The sequence below is a fragment of the Halichoerus grypus genome, chromosome 8, assembly GCF_964656455.1.
Source record: "Halichoerus grypus chromosome 8, mHalGry1.hap1.1, whole genome shotgun sequence".
NCBI classification, from domain to species: domain Eukaryota; kingdom Metazoa; phylum Chordata; class Mammalia; order Carnivora; family Phocidae; genus Halichoerus; species Halichoerus grypus.
In genome coordinates, this window is record NC_135719.1 from 70,744,380 (window position 1) to 70,759,258 (window position 14,879).

The 14,879-nt window shown below is 41.7% G+C and overlaps 1 protein-coding gene across 1 annotated transcript in view; it reads right to left on the reverse strand.

Annotated features, from left to right (window-relative positions):
• RAD51 (RAD51 recombinase) overlaps positions 1-8,060 on the reverse strand; it is a 30,209-nt gene extending 22,149 nt beyond the window's left edge. Inside the window, exons 1-2 of the mRNA XM_036084245.2 lie at positions 7,613-8,060; positions 2,232-2,334 (exon numbers count right to left, since the gene is read on the reverse strand). Coding sequence (XP_035940138.1) covers positions 2,232-2,318 — 87 coding nt within the window. The 5' untranslated portion in view covers positions 2,319-2,334; positions 7,613-8,060. The remainder of the gene's footprint in view (positions 1-2,231; positions 2,335-7,612) is intronic.
• Between the last annotated feature and the right edge of the window lie 6,819 nt (positions 8,061-14,879).

Consider the following 14,879-nt stretch of genomic DNA (forward strand, 5'->3'; position numbering starts at 1 on the left):
AAGCTTTGAAAAGTATTCTCTACACATGAGGTATTTAATAACAAATTATCAACCTTTTCATTTTGAAAACCAATACTTTTAAACTAGTAATCCCATGTACGTATTCTCATCATGAGTTGGACAAAACCACTAATTCACAGGCACTGGAATAAACCTGTAACTCTCAACCTTTTATGACTGGGATTCTAAATGAACCTTGAGGGGTGCCTGGGTGGCTCAATCGGTTAAGCGGCTGCGTTTGGCTCAGGTCATGATCCTGGGGTTTTGGGATTGGGCCCCGCGTCCGGCTCCCTGCTCGGCGGAGAGCCTGCTTCTCCCTCTCCATGTGCCTGCCACTCTGCCTACTTGTGCTCTCTTTCTGTCAAATAAATAAATAAATAAATAAATAAATCTGAATGAATGAATGAATGAACGAACGAACGAACGAACGAACCTTTAGGGGCGCCTGGGTGGCTCAGCCGTTAAGCGTCTGCCTTTGGCTCAGGTCATGATCCCAGGGTCCTGGGATCAAGCCCTGCATTGGGCTCCCTGATGAATGGGGAGTCTGCTTTTCTCTCTCCCTCTGCCAATCCCCCTACTTGTGCTCTCTCTCTCTGTCCAAAAAAAAAAAAAAAAAAAAAAAGAACTTTGAAATACTGGGCCCTAAGAAGCCACCTTATTTTTTTTTTTTTTTTTAAAGATTTTATTTATTTGACAGAGAGACACAGCGAGAGAGGGAACACAAGCAGGGGGAGTGGGAGAGGGAGAAGCAGGCCTCCCGTGGAGCAGGGAGCCCGATGCGGGGCCCGATCCCAGGACCCTGGGACCATGACCTAAGCTGAAGGCAGACGCTTAACGACTGAGCCACCCAGGCGCCCCAAGAAGCCACCTTAAACCAGTGTTTCCAATGTTTTCTACATCAAGCACACATTAAAAAAAAAAAAATCTTTTTTTTTTTTTTTTAATCTAAGCTGGAGTAAACAGATAAGGCTGCCCCAGAGCTGAGGGTAGCAAAATGACTGGAAAGCTCTAACAACTGACATTAAAAATGGGGGAAAACCGGGATGCCTGGGAGGCTCAGTCAGTTAATCGTCTGCCTTAGGCTCAGGTCATGATCCCAGCCTCCTGGGATCAAGCCCCATGTCAGGCTCCCTGCCCAGTGGGGAGTCTGCTTCTCCTTCTGCCCCTCCCCCTGCCCATGCTCTCTCTCTCTCAAATAAATACATAAAATCTTAAAAAAGAAAATGGGGTAAAACTACTTTTGGTCAAGGACTCATATACCAATTCTCAAAATAAACCACCCAAAGGTACCTCTTCCTACCTATATTACAAATTCAGCTTTGATTTTATTAGCCATTGAAGCTATGACTGCTGGGACAATATTAGTTAGTGGTGGAATATGTATGTACTTGCGGGTTAGAAAGGGTTTTTGAGAGGGGAGAGAATAGTACCTGCCAATAGAAAAAAACTCTACTATTAATATTTAAGCAATAAGCAAAATGCACGTGTGGGTATAAGGATGCTCATGATACCAGAATTTGTGATGCTGAACTCTGTAATATTTATCACAAACCTGTTTAAATTAACTTCTGGAGTCTTGAAGAGTAGCTGGGGGTGGTAGGAATATGTTTTAAAGAGACAGAAGAATGAAGGCTTTCTCTGCTTTCCCTCCTACTTCTTTCAGCCTATGTCAGCTGCATTCACACTGTGGGGCCTCGGTACAATGGGAAGAAATAGTGCAAGGCCCCAGCTCTAGTGCTTGATGTTCCTGTGCAGAGTCCTGAATTTGAGCTTGGCTCTTATACCTTAATAACCACAAGCCCTTCTCCCTGACCACGACAGCTGTCTTGCTAGTAACTTCAGACAGATATGGGTCAATGGAGAGACAATGCTCCTCTTCCTGCATAGCTGTCCCAGGCCACTCTAATTCTTTGGATTGTAATTTCATACATAGTATAAACATCACAGAGACTCCACCATGGGATCCTAGGGCTTCTTAGTTTTTGACAATCCAACTCTGAGAAAAAAAAATGATAAAGTAGAAGGAAAATTCTTAAACAAGAGATCTGGCCAGATATGTTTAGCAATTATCTCAAGCCTTTCCACAGGATCCTTGATAACACTTCTGAAAACTCTAATATGGGTTTGACCTTAGGTAATAAATCAATGGTTTATGAAAAGGTTGTGATTTCTCCCAATAGGTAGGAGACTCTAATCTAGCAATATAATTCCAAAATTAACTAAGTACATACCTCTAATCGTGAAATAGGTTGTGGGCCAAAGCTCTCTTCTTCCACTGAAGTATCTGCATTTGCTTCAAGCTGCATTTGCATAGCCATTACTCCGCAATCAACACTGAAAAATAGAGATGGCCAGAAAAAGTACAGAGCTGCAAACTTCGTTTTGAAATAAATCTCTGAAGAATTTCTCGTTAGTCTTTTGGTCTAATCACTGACCTACCTTTCCTTCCTACTGCAGGAAAAAGAACGTATCTCACCAGCTTTCCTTTCCACCTACCTAGTTCTACCAGAAATAGTTTAGGAAGAGTCAGGACTAGTCTGCTTCTTAAAGATGCACAGCTTAACTAGACCAACTATGTCCCCAGTTCCCCTGCTTCATATTCCTTGAGAGTAGGGGCCAAGTCTTATTTATTTATATGTACACCCTGATACATTAAATATTAGTTTTTGGTAAGTATTTGGTAAATGAATGCAGACTTTCCAAGACTCTACTTAAAATTAAAAAAAAAAAAAATTGGGGGCGCCTGGGTGGTTCAGTCGGTTAAGCGTCTGCCTTCAGCTCAGGTCATGATCCTGGGATCCTGGGGTCCTGGAATCGAGCCCCAAGTCAGGCTCCCTAAGGGGAGCCTGCTTCTCCCTCTCTCCCCACTTGTGCTTTCATTATCTCTGACTCTCTCTCTCAAATAAATAAAATCTTTAAAATAAATAAATGGGGGCGCCTGGGTGGCTCAGTCATTAAGCGTCTGTCTTCAGCTCAGGTCATGATCCCAGGGCCCTGGGATCGAGCCCCGCATCGGGCTCCCTGCTCTGCGGGAAGCCTGCTTCTCCCTCTCCCACTTCCCCTGCTGTGTTCCCTCTCTCTGTGTGTCTCTCTCTGTCAAATAAACAAAATCTTTAAAAATAAAAATAAATAAATGAATAAAAATAAAAATACTTTTTAAAAAATTGATGAAAGTTTGTTATACTATTTCAACTTCATTGTTCCCTTCCAGCAAGTAGGGTTTGGGGGTGGTGGGAGAGGAGTGAAATGAAGGTACAGAATGACTGCCCATAAGCCTCCACTCCTGATAAGGCAGTAGACTGAGATGAGAAGTACTTCCTACCTTAGCCAAGGATCATAGCTTGTAGTCACATATTCTGCTTCCAATAGCAATGTGTGAAATTTAGGGCGCCTGGATGGCTCAGTCGGTTAGGTGTCTACCTTCGGCACAGGTCATGATTCCAGAGTCCTGGGATCGAGTCCCATATCAGGCTCCCTGCTCAACTCCCTGTTGAGCCCTCCCCTCCCTGCCCTTCCCCTGGCTCATGCATGTTCTCTCTCTCAAATAAATAAAATCTTTAAAAAAAAAAGGGGGGGGATGTATGGAATTTAAACATCACCATTTTAATCAATTTCAGACCTCATTGAATGCACAAATGAATAAATAACATTCAAGTACCCTGCTCAGTCTGAAATCTCCCATACAGCATTAGGCGCATACCTAGTCAGGTTATTATGATAGTTAAGATTGCTCAGGTTGAAAAGAATGGAGAACAAAAAATTTTAATGATCTTCAAAGGTGTTAGTAAGTCTTTTTTTTTTTTCCCCCAAGAGTTAGAGGCTTAACAAACTGGACCACCCAGGCACCCCCAAAATGAACAAGTCTTAATGTTCACAGGAATAAATGAATTTAAATCACACCAAAACAATCTGGACAATTTAACAATCTGGATAAATTTAACGCAAAAGATAACACATATGAAATCTCCATTCTTCAAAACTTGACAAAAGAGGACCATTTGTTCTCCCCCCCCTTTTTAAGTATAGTTGATTCACAATGTCACATTAGTTTTAGGTGTACACCATAGTGATCTGACAACTCTGTATGTTATGCTATGCTCACCACAAGTGTAGCTACCATCTGTCACCATACAACACTATTACAATACCACTGACTATATTCCCTATGCTGTACCTTTTATTCCTGTGACTTATTCATTCCATAACTGGAAGCCTGTACCTCTCACTCACATTCACCCATTCTGCCCACCCCTCCTTCTCCCTCTGGAAGCCATCAGTTTGTTCTCTGTATTTATGGGTCTGTTTCTGCTTTTTGTTTGTTCATTTATTTTTTTTTACACTCCACATATAAATGAAATCATATGGTATTTGTCTTTCTCTGTATGACTTATTTCACTTAGCATAGTACCCTCTAGGTCCCCCCATATTGTTGCAAACAGGAAGATCTCATTCTTTTTAATGGTTGAGTAATATTCCATTACACACACACACACACACACACAATCTCCTTTATCCATTCATGAGTGGATGGACACTTGGGTTGCTTCCATATCATGGCTATTATAAATAATGCTACAATATGGAGCGCCTGGGTGGCTCAGTCATTAAGCGTCTGCCTTCGGCTCAGGTCATGATCCCAGGGTCCTGGGATCAAGCCCTGCATCGGGCTCCCTGCTTCTCCCTCTCCCACTCCCCCTGCTTGTGTTCCCTCTCTCGCTGTTTCTCCCTCTGTCAAATAAATAAAATCTTTTAAAAAAATAAAAAAATAAATAAAATCTTAAGGGGCACCTGGGTGGCTCAGTCAGTTAAGTGGCTGCCTTCGGCTGAGGTCATGATCCCAAGGTCCGGGGATTGAGCCCCGCATCAGGCTCCTTGCTCAGCAGGGAAGCCTGCTTCTCCCTCTCCCACTCCCCCTGCTTGTGTTCCCTCTCTCGCCGTGTCTCTGTCAAATAAATAAATACAATCTTTTTTAAAAAATAATGCTGCAATAAGCATTGGGGAGCGTATATTTTGTCAAGTCAGTGTTTTCATTTTCTTTGGGTAAATACCCTGTAGTGGAATTACTGGATCACATGGTATTTCTATTTTTAATTTTTTGAGGAACCTGCAAACTGTCTTCCATAGCAGCTGCAATAAATGTAAATTAGTGCACCAACAGTTCACGAGGGTTCCTTTATCTCCACATCCTCACCAGCCAGGCTCCCTTATTTCTTATCTTTTTAATTTTAGCCATTCTGACAGATGGGAGGTGATATCTCATTGTGGTTTTGGTCTGCATTTCCCTGATGATTAGTGATGTTGAGCACCTTTTCATGTGTCTGTTTGCCATCTGTCTTCTTTGGAGATGACCATTTGTTCTTGATTAGTTCAGATGCAGATCTCTTAGATGGCAGATTTAGCATAATGTGCCTATGATAATGCTAAATATCGGAATCACCTGAATGCAATTTAAATTTAAACCTCTCCCTTCATAATTTATGAAAAAGATGGAACTGCAGAGTAATGGAGAAAGGATGGTCTTTTCAATAAACAGTGTTGATGGAAGAGCCTTACAGAATAAGCAACCACCCCCGCCCCCCACCACACACACACAGAAGGAACATCCATTTCCAATTCAATTATAGATCTAAACGTAAGACGTAAAACAAAGCTTTTGGAATATAAGCGAGTATCTTCATGACTTAAGGATAAAGATTAATTCTTAAACTGGATACATAAAGCAACAACCAAAAAAGAAAAGACTGAAAAACTGGACTACATTTAAATTTAGAACTCCTATCTATCAAAAGACACTATTTAGAAAATAAAAAAACTATAGTTGGGGGACAAAATATTTACCACATATACAACCAAGGGCTGATAATTAAAATATATAAGAAACTTCAGGGGCGCCTGGGTGGCTCAGTGGGTTAAGCGTCTGCCTTCGGCTCAGGTCATGATCCCAGGGTCCCGGGATTGAGCCCCGACTCGGGCTCCCTGCTCAGTGGGAAGTCTGTTTCTCCCTCTCCCTCTGCCTGCCGCTCTGCCTACTTGTGCTCTCTGTCAAATGAATAAATAAAATTTAAAAAAGTCGGGGCGCCTGGGTGGCTCAGTTGGTTAAGCGACTGCCTTCAGCTCAGGTCATGATCCTGGAGTTCCGGGATCGAGTCCCACATCGGACTCCCTGCTCAGCAGGGGGTCTGCTTCTCCCTCTGACCCTCTTCCCTCTCATGCTGTCTCTCATTCTCTCTCTCAAATAAATAAATAAAATCTTAAAAAAAAAAAAAATTTAAAAAAGTCATAATAAATAAAATATATAAAAAACTTCAAATCAGCAAGAAAGACAACCCAATAGAAAAACAGAGATCTGAACGAGCACTTCAGTATAGAAGATATCCAATGGTCAATAACCATGGACCATTGCTCAACCTAATTATCAAGAATATTAAAACCATGAGGTATTACTATATGCCACCAAAATAGATAAAATTAAAAAGATTGACAATATCAAGTGTTGGCAAACATGTGAAACAACTGAACACTCATATACTGCTGGTTTGAATGTAAATCGGTACTTCAGAAAACTGGCATTAAATGTGGAAGTTGAATATAGACAAATGCTATGACCCAGGAATTTCAACACTGTATTACTTACCAACTGAAAAGCATACCCATGTGCACCAAAATATACATAGGCATGTTCTCAGCAGCCTTTCTCCTTTAAAAAGTCAGAAACTAGAAACAACCCAAATGTCCACCATAGGCAGGAAGAATAAGGAATTCGATGGGGGGTAAAAAAAAACAACTATTACTATATACAAAGATATGTATGAATCTACAGACAGAATGTTGGGCGAAACCAGACACAAAAATATAAATAGTATCACTTAGATAAAATTCAAACACAGGCAAATTCAGTCACTGGTGTTAGAAGTCAATAGTGGTTACCTTTGGGGAGAAAAAGGGACCTACTAGAGGGGGAACAAGGGAAGTTTTGGGGGTGCTGACAACATTCTATTTATTGACTTGAGTAGTGATTACACAGATATATTCTCTGTGAAATAATTCAGAGCTGTATACACTTTTGATTTGTGCCTTCTTCTATATGCCTATTACACTTCACTTTAGAACTTAAAAAGAAAACAAACAAACCAAAACACCTCACTACAGATGATTCCCTAGGTATCACGTTCACGGCCTTCCGCATTAGGTAACGAAAACACCTTTTAGGAAACTGGAGGCGGGTACTTCGTAAGCAAAGCACGGAGTAATGGAGAGAGGACTGACTAGAAATCCGGAAACCCTGGCCCTGACACAAACAGCTGTGGCATTAAATCTTTACACGTCTCTAGATCTCGGCTTTCTCGCCTCCGCTCATAAAATGGGTGTTGGAAATGAAGGCTTCTAAGGTTCCTCCCAGCTCTGGAGCCTGAGGACCGCATCAGTTTTCGCCATAACCAGCTCCGACGGTGGGCTGGGCCCAGGCATGCCCCTGCTCCGCCCGGCCAACTCCGGTTTCTCACTTGGCGCAGAGGGGCCTATAAGCCGGCTGCCGGGCCACGGGCCCGGTCCGGTTAATGCGGGGACGCACCGGGACGCAGAAAGGGGCCAGGTCTACGCCTCACACACTCACCTCGGTCCACAGCCCTTCTCACTCGGGCGGGCTGCGCGCTCCGACTTCTGTCCGCTGGTCTGGTCCGCGGCCGACCCCGGACGACTTCAGACGCCCTCCCTTCCTGCCAACTTCTCTACTCCCTTGCTCCGGCCTTCTGCACACAACGCATGCGAGTTTTAGCTCCGAACTATGCCCCTCACGGCGCGTCAGCTCTCCTCAGACCAGAGTCTCAGGCCGCAGAGCTCTCCCCGACCGGCAACTTTCGGAGATCCCGCCAAATTCTCCGGGAGGGTCACGCCAGCGTCAACGTAACGTCTCCCCGCCCTCCTCGGCTCCGCTGTCTAGCCCGCCCGCCCGCTGCTGGGGAGACGGAGATGGGCCCAAGGATCTTGATCTTGCATGATGTTAAGGAGTTCCCTTTTCCGTTTACCCCTAAGAACTAATTCACAAGTTGGGAGTCTCCTCCTTCTTCTCTTTTACCAGACCAAGGACTACAACTCCCAAGAGGTAGTGGGGTCGGCCGAAGACTCCATCTCCCAGTATGCACCGCCAGCGCCTGCGCCTCAGCCCCTCTGGGGAAAAGCTTGGCTCTAGAGAGCTTTTTTTTTTTTTTAAGATTCTTAATTAATTTGACAGAGAGAGACACAGCGAGACACAGCGAGAGAGGGAACACAAGCAAGGGGAGTGAGAAAGGGAGAAGCAGGCTTCTCGCAGAGCAGGGAGCTCGATGTGGGGCTCCCGGGACGCCGGGATCATGACCTCAGCCAAAGGCAGAGGCTTAACAACTGAGCCACCCAGGCGCCCCCTAGAGAGCTATTCTTGATTTGCTTCTGAAGTATCTTAAGCCTGTGTTTGCTCTGAGCTTCCCACTCTGAAATTCCCGCCTGGCGTTTTCTAGGCCCCTAGAGGTGGTAGAGCTGAGGATGCTTGAGTAGACAGATGGAATTGGAAAACAGAGCTAGTGAAGGGGAGAAAAATGCCTGAAATATTAGTCAAACCTTGGTAATTTACTGGAGATTTGCAAGACTCCAGGGGAAGGAGACATTGATTTTGAGAAGGTAAACCTTATCATGGTTTACTGGAAACTTTGACCCGTGATTCTGGTTTTAAAGGGTGAATGGGGTTTCCTGGGCAAGGAAGAGGAGATGGAAGACATAAGCATATAGAACAGTATGGGCATGGAAATTAACGACGTGGTCAAGCCATAGTATTGTCTGATGAGGGAGGAAAAGTGTCCTGGAGGCGCTGATACTGGAAAGTTAACATTTAGTTCAAGTTATGAAGAAGCTTAAGAACATGTATGGAGCTTTAGTCTTTATTCTTTAGGTAATGGGGAAATCATTGAAAGTTTTTTTTAATTTTTTTAATTTTTTTAATTTTTTTTTATTTTTTGACAGAGACAGCGAGAGAGGGAACACAAGCAGGGGGAGCAGGAGAGGGAGAAGCAGGCTTCCCTGCTGAGCAAGGAGCCCGATGTGGGGCTCGATCCCAGGACCCTGGGATCATGACCTGAGCCGAAGGCAGACGCTAAACGGCTGAGCCACCCAGGTGCCCCTGAAAGTTTTTTTTTTTTTAAAGATTTTATTTATTTATTTGACAGAGAGAGACACAGCGAGAGAGGGAACACAAGCAGGGGGAGCGGGAGAGGGAGAAGCAGGCTTCCCGTCAAGCAGGAAGCCCGATGTGGGGCTTGATCCCAGGACCCTGAGATCATGACCTGAGCCGAAGGCAGACGCTTAACAACTGAACCACCAAGGTGCCCCGAAATCATTGAGAGTTTTTTAAGGAGAGGAGTCCTCTGGTTTGATCTATTTTTTTTCCCCCAGTACTACTTTATTTAGATCTATTTTTTGCCCCACCACTATACATTTGTGGAATGCTTTAAAGTTCATGAAGTTTTTATTTAATCCTCCCATTGTTGTCTTGTGGCAATGAAGGAGAGATTTCAGGAAAGAGATAGTAAGGACAGCAAAAACTGTTAGGAAGCTCTTGCAGTATTTCAGACTAGGGATGAAGGCTTGCTTGAGTTACAGCAATGACAGAACAGATTCAGGAAGCATTCTGGAGGTAGACTCAACCTAACTTAGTAATTACAGATAGTACCTGGGGATAATAGTAACTGCCTTCCATACCAAATATACCCACCTTTACCTCCCCTTCTTCACACCCCTTCCTTAGAGCATCTGCAAACCCACAGCCCCTCTTGGCTGAATGAAATCACATGTGACTTTGACCTTTCATTAAAATGAAATTCCTATTCCCTGCATATTTTCAGACCACAATGCTTTGAAACTAGAACTCAATCACAAGAGGAAAGTCGGAAAGAACTCAAATACATGGAGGCTAAAGAGCATCCTACTAAAGAATGAATGGGTCAACCAGGAAATTAAAGAATAATTAAAAAAATTCATGGAAACAAATGAAAATGAAAACACAACTGTTCAAAATCTTTGGGATACAGCAAAGGCAGCCCTAAGAGGAAAGTATATAGCAATACAAGCCTTTCTCAAGAAACAAGAAAGGTCTCAAATACACAACCTAACCCTACACCTAAAGGAGCTGGAGAAAGAACAGCAAATAAAGCCTAAACCCAGCAGGAGAAGAGAAATAATAAAGATCAGAGCAGAAATCAATGAAATAGAAACCAAAAGAACAGTAGCACAGATCAATGAAACTAGGAGCTGGTTCTTTGAAAGAATTAACAAGATTGATAAACCCCTGGCCAGCCTTATCAAAAAGAAGAGAAATGACCCAAATAAACAAAATCATGAATGAAAGAGGAGCGATCACAACCAACACCAAAGAAATACAAACAATTATAAGAACATATTATGAGCAACTATATGCCAGCAAATTAGATAATCTAATTTCTGGAAGAAATGGAGGCATTCCTAGAGATGTATCAACTACCAAAACTGAACCAGGAAGAAATAGAAAACCTGAACAGACCTAAACCACTAAGGAAATTGAAGCAGTAATCAAAAATCTCCCAACAAACAAAAGCCCAGGGCCAGATGGCTTCCCAAGGGAATTCTACCAAACATTTAAAGAATTAATACCCATTCTTCTGAAACTGTTCCAAAAAATAGAAATGGAAGGAAAACTTCCAAACTTGTTTTATGAGGCCACCATTACCTTGATCCCCAAACCAGAAAAATACCCCATCAAAAAGGAGAATTACAGACCAATATCCTTGATGAAAATGGATGCAAAAATTCTCATCAAAATACTAGCAAATAGGATCCAACAGTACATTAAAAGGACTATTCACCACGACCAAGTGGGATTTATCCCTGGGCTGCAAGGTTGGTTCAACATCCACAAACCAATCAATGTGATACAATACATTAATAAAAGAAATAACAAGAACCATATGATCCTCTCAATAGATGCAGAAAAAGCATTTGACAAAGTACAGCATCCTTTCTTGATCAAAACTCTTCAGAGTATAGGGATAGAGGGTACATGCCTCAATATCATAAAAGCCATCTATGAAAAACCCACAGCAAATATCATTCTCAATGGGGAAAAACTGAGAGCTTTCCCCCTAAGGTCAGGAACACGGCAGGGATGTCCACTATCACCACTGCTATTCAACATAGTATTAGAAGTCCTAGCCAAAGCAATCAGACAACAAAAGGAAATAAAAGGCATCCGAATCAGCAAAGAAGTAGTCAAACTCTCACTCTTTGCAGATGATATGATACTTTATGTGGAAAACCCAAAAGACTCCACCCCAAACTGCTAGAACTCATACAGGAATTCAGTAAAGTGGCAGGATATAAAATCAATGCACAGAAATCAGTGGCATTCCTATACACCAACAACAAGACAGAAGGAAGAGAAATTAAGGAGTCGATCCCATTTACAACTGCACCCAAAACCATAAGATACCTAGGCATAAATCTAACCAAAGAGGCAAAGAATCTGTACTCAGAAAACTATAAAATACTCATGAAAGAAATTGAGGAAGACACAAAGAAATGGAAAAACGTTCCATGCTCATGGATTGGAAGAACAAATATTGTGAAGATGTCAATGCTACCTAGAGCAATCTATACATTCAATGCAATCCCCATCAAAATACCATCCACTTTTTTCAAAGAAATGGAACAAATAATCCTAAAATTTGTATGGAACCAGAAAAGACCCCGAATAGCCAGAGGAATGTTGAAAAAGAAAAGCAAAGCTGGCGGCATCACAATTCTGGATTTCAAGCTCTATTACAAAGCTGTCATCATCAAGACAGTATGGTACTGGCACAAAAACAGACACATAGATCAGTGGAACAGAATAGAGACCCCAGAAATGGACCCTCAACTCTATGGTCAACTAATCTTCGACAAAGCAGGAAAGAAGGTCCAATGGAAAAAAGACAGTCTCTTCAACAAATGGTGTTGGGAAAATTGGACAGCCACATGCAGAAGAATGAAACTGGACCATTTCTTTACACCACACACAAAAATAGACTCAAAATGGGTGAAAGACCTAAATGTGAGACAGGAGTCCATCAAAATCCTAGAGGAGAACACAGGCAGCAACCTCTTCGACCTCAGCCGCAGCAACTTCTTCCTAGAAACATCACCAAAGGCAAGGGAAGCAAGGGCAAAAATGAACTATTGAGACTTCATCAAGATAAAAAGCTTCTGCACAGCAAAAGAAAGTCAACAAAACCAAAAGACATCCAACAGAATGGGAGAAGATATTTGCAAATGACATACCAGATAAAGGGCTAGTATCCAAAATCTATAAAGAACTTCTTAAACTCAACACCCAAAGAACAAATGATCCAATCAAGAAATGGGCAGAAGACGTTTTTCGAAAGAAGACATCCAAATGGCCAACAGACACTTGGAAAAGTGCTCAACATCGCTCGGCATCAGGGGAATACAAATCAAAACCTCAATGAGATATCACCTCACACCAGTCAGAATGGCTAAAATTAACAAGTCAGGAAAGGATGGATGTTGGAGAGGATGTGGAGAAAGGGGAACCCTCCTACACTGTTGGTGGGAATGCAAGCTGGTACAGCCACTCTGGAAAACAGTCTGGAGTTTCCTCAAAAAGTTGAAAATAGAGCTACCATACGACCCAGCAATTGCACTACTGGGTATTTACCGCAAAGATACAAATGTAGGGATCCAAAGGGGTACGTGCACCCCGATGTTTATAGCAGCAACGTCCACAATAGCCAAACTATGGAAAGAGTCAAGATGTCCATTGACAGATGAATGGATAAAGAAGATGTGGTATATATATACAATGGAATATTATGCAGCCATCAAAAGGAATGAGATCTTGCCATTTGCAACGACTTGGATGGAACTGGAGGGTGTTATGCTGAGTTAAATAAGTCAATCAGAGAAACACATGTATCATATGACCTCACTGATATGAGGAATTCTTAATCTCAGGAAACAAACTGAGGGTTGCTGGAGTGGTGGTGGGGGGGTGGGAGGGATGGGGTGGCTGGGTGATAGACATTGGGGAAGGTATGTGCTATGGTGAGTGCTGTGAATTGTGCAAGACTGTTGAATCACAGATCTGTACCTCTGAAACAAATAATACATTATATGTTAAAAAAAAAAAAAGAAGAAGAAGATAGCAGGAGGGCAAGAATGAAGGGGGGAAATCGGAGGGGGAGACGAACCATGAGAGACTATGGACTCTGAAAAACAAACTGAGGGTTCTAGAGGGGAGGGGGGTGGGAGGATGGGTTAGCTTGGTGATGGGTATTAAAGAGGGCACGTTCTGCATGGAGCACTGGGTGTTATACGCAAACAATGAATCATGGAACACTACATCAAAAACTAATGATGTAATGTATGGTGATTAACATAACATAATAATTTTTAAAAAATGAAATTCCTATGGCTGTGTGGTTGTCAAACCAGAGAAACCCTATCTGTAGAAAGATTAAGAAATTGAGAGACCAAGAAAGTGGGAGAGAATGAGACAGAAAGGAAAGAAACAATTTTGAAATCTGTTTTCCAAATCTTTCCAATTTCTCAGGAGCCCAGCAGCACTTACTGTTCTTGAGATCTATGAGATACTCCTACATTCCAATAAATCTTCCTTCCATTTCTTCTGCTTAAACCAGTTTGAGTAGTTTTCTGTTCCTTTCTTCCAAGACAACCCACTAAACACTTGGAAATAAGACAAACTAGAGTTCTTGCTAGCAATCCATACATTTTTAAGTGTGTAATTGAAAAGTTTTGGATATATATATCCTAAATTACAGTCCAGTGACCTATCTGAAATCTCAAAGAGGTAACCTCTAGTAAAACCAAAACTTAATCATGAGAAACCTAATCTTTTGTCTCAAGGATAATAATCTCCTGGTATAGTCAGCCTGAAGCATAGTAAGGGAAATCCAGAAAGGGAAACCCACTGTCATGTCCAAGTGATCCAGTTGAGTAGTACAAGGATGATCCAGTATTGGGAAATCTGTTATAATTGACTATATTAATAGGTCAAGGAGAAAACCCATAGGGTTAATTTCATCATTTTGAAAAAGCATTCAATAAAATTCAACATAAATTCCTCATTAAGGGGGAAAAAGGTAAAAAGGAATTAGATGTTTCCTTAGCATGATCAAGAAAAAAACATATTCCAAACAAGCTGCCATTGTCTGCTTACTGGTGAAATGTTAGAAATACTTTCATTAAAACCAAGAACTGAGGCTCCTGGCTGGCTCAGTAGGAGCACATGACTCTTAATCTCGGGTTCGTGAGTTTGAACCGCATATTTGGTGTAGAGATTACTTAAATAAAAAAGAAAAAAACAAAAACAAAATTGTCTATTGCCACAATTATTTACTATTGTTCAGGAAGTGTCACTGGGTGTAATAATTAAAGATAAATAATAAAAGACGTAAATTTTGGGAAAGATTTACAGATATGACTGCATACCTAGATAGTTTAAGGGACAATAAGAAAGTACATTAGTGTAACCAATTATGAAATATAAAAAGATCAGCACTTTAAGTCTTAATAACTAATTAGACAATGTAATAGAAAAAGATCCTATTCACAGTAGTAACAAAAACCATAAGTGTCTAGGAATAAACTTTTAGAAATGTTCAGGACCTCTATGGAAAAATCCCCAAAACCATCTTCCCAGAGGAAAAGGCTCAAAATTATAAAGTTGAAACTTCTTCAACATCAATGAATTCCCAATAGAAATCCCAATGTGATTCATGGCAATCACCATTGGTTGCCTACCCAAAAGCCATTACCCTTCTTTATGGCTAAGAGAACCTAGTATGTAGGAATGATGCTCACTA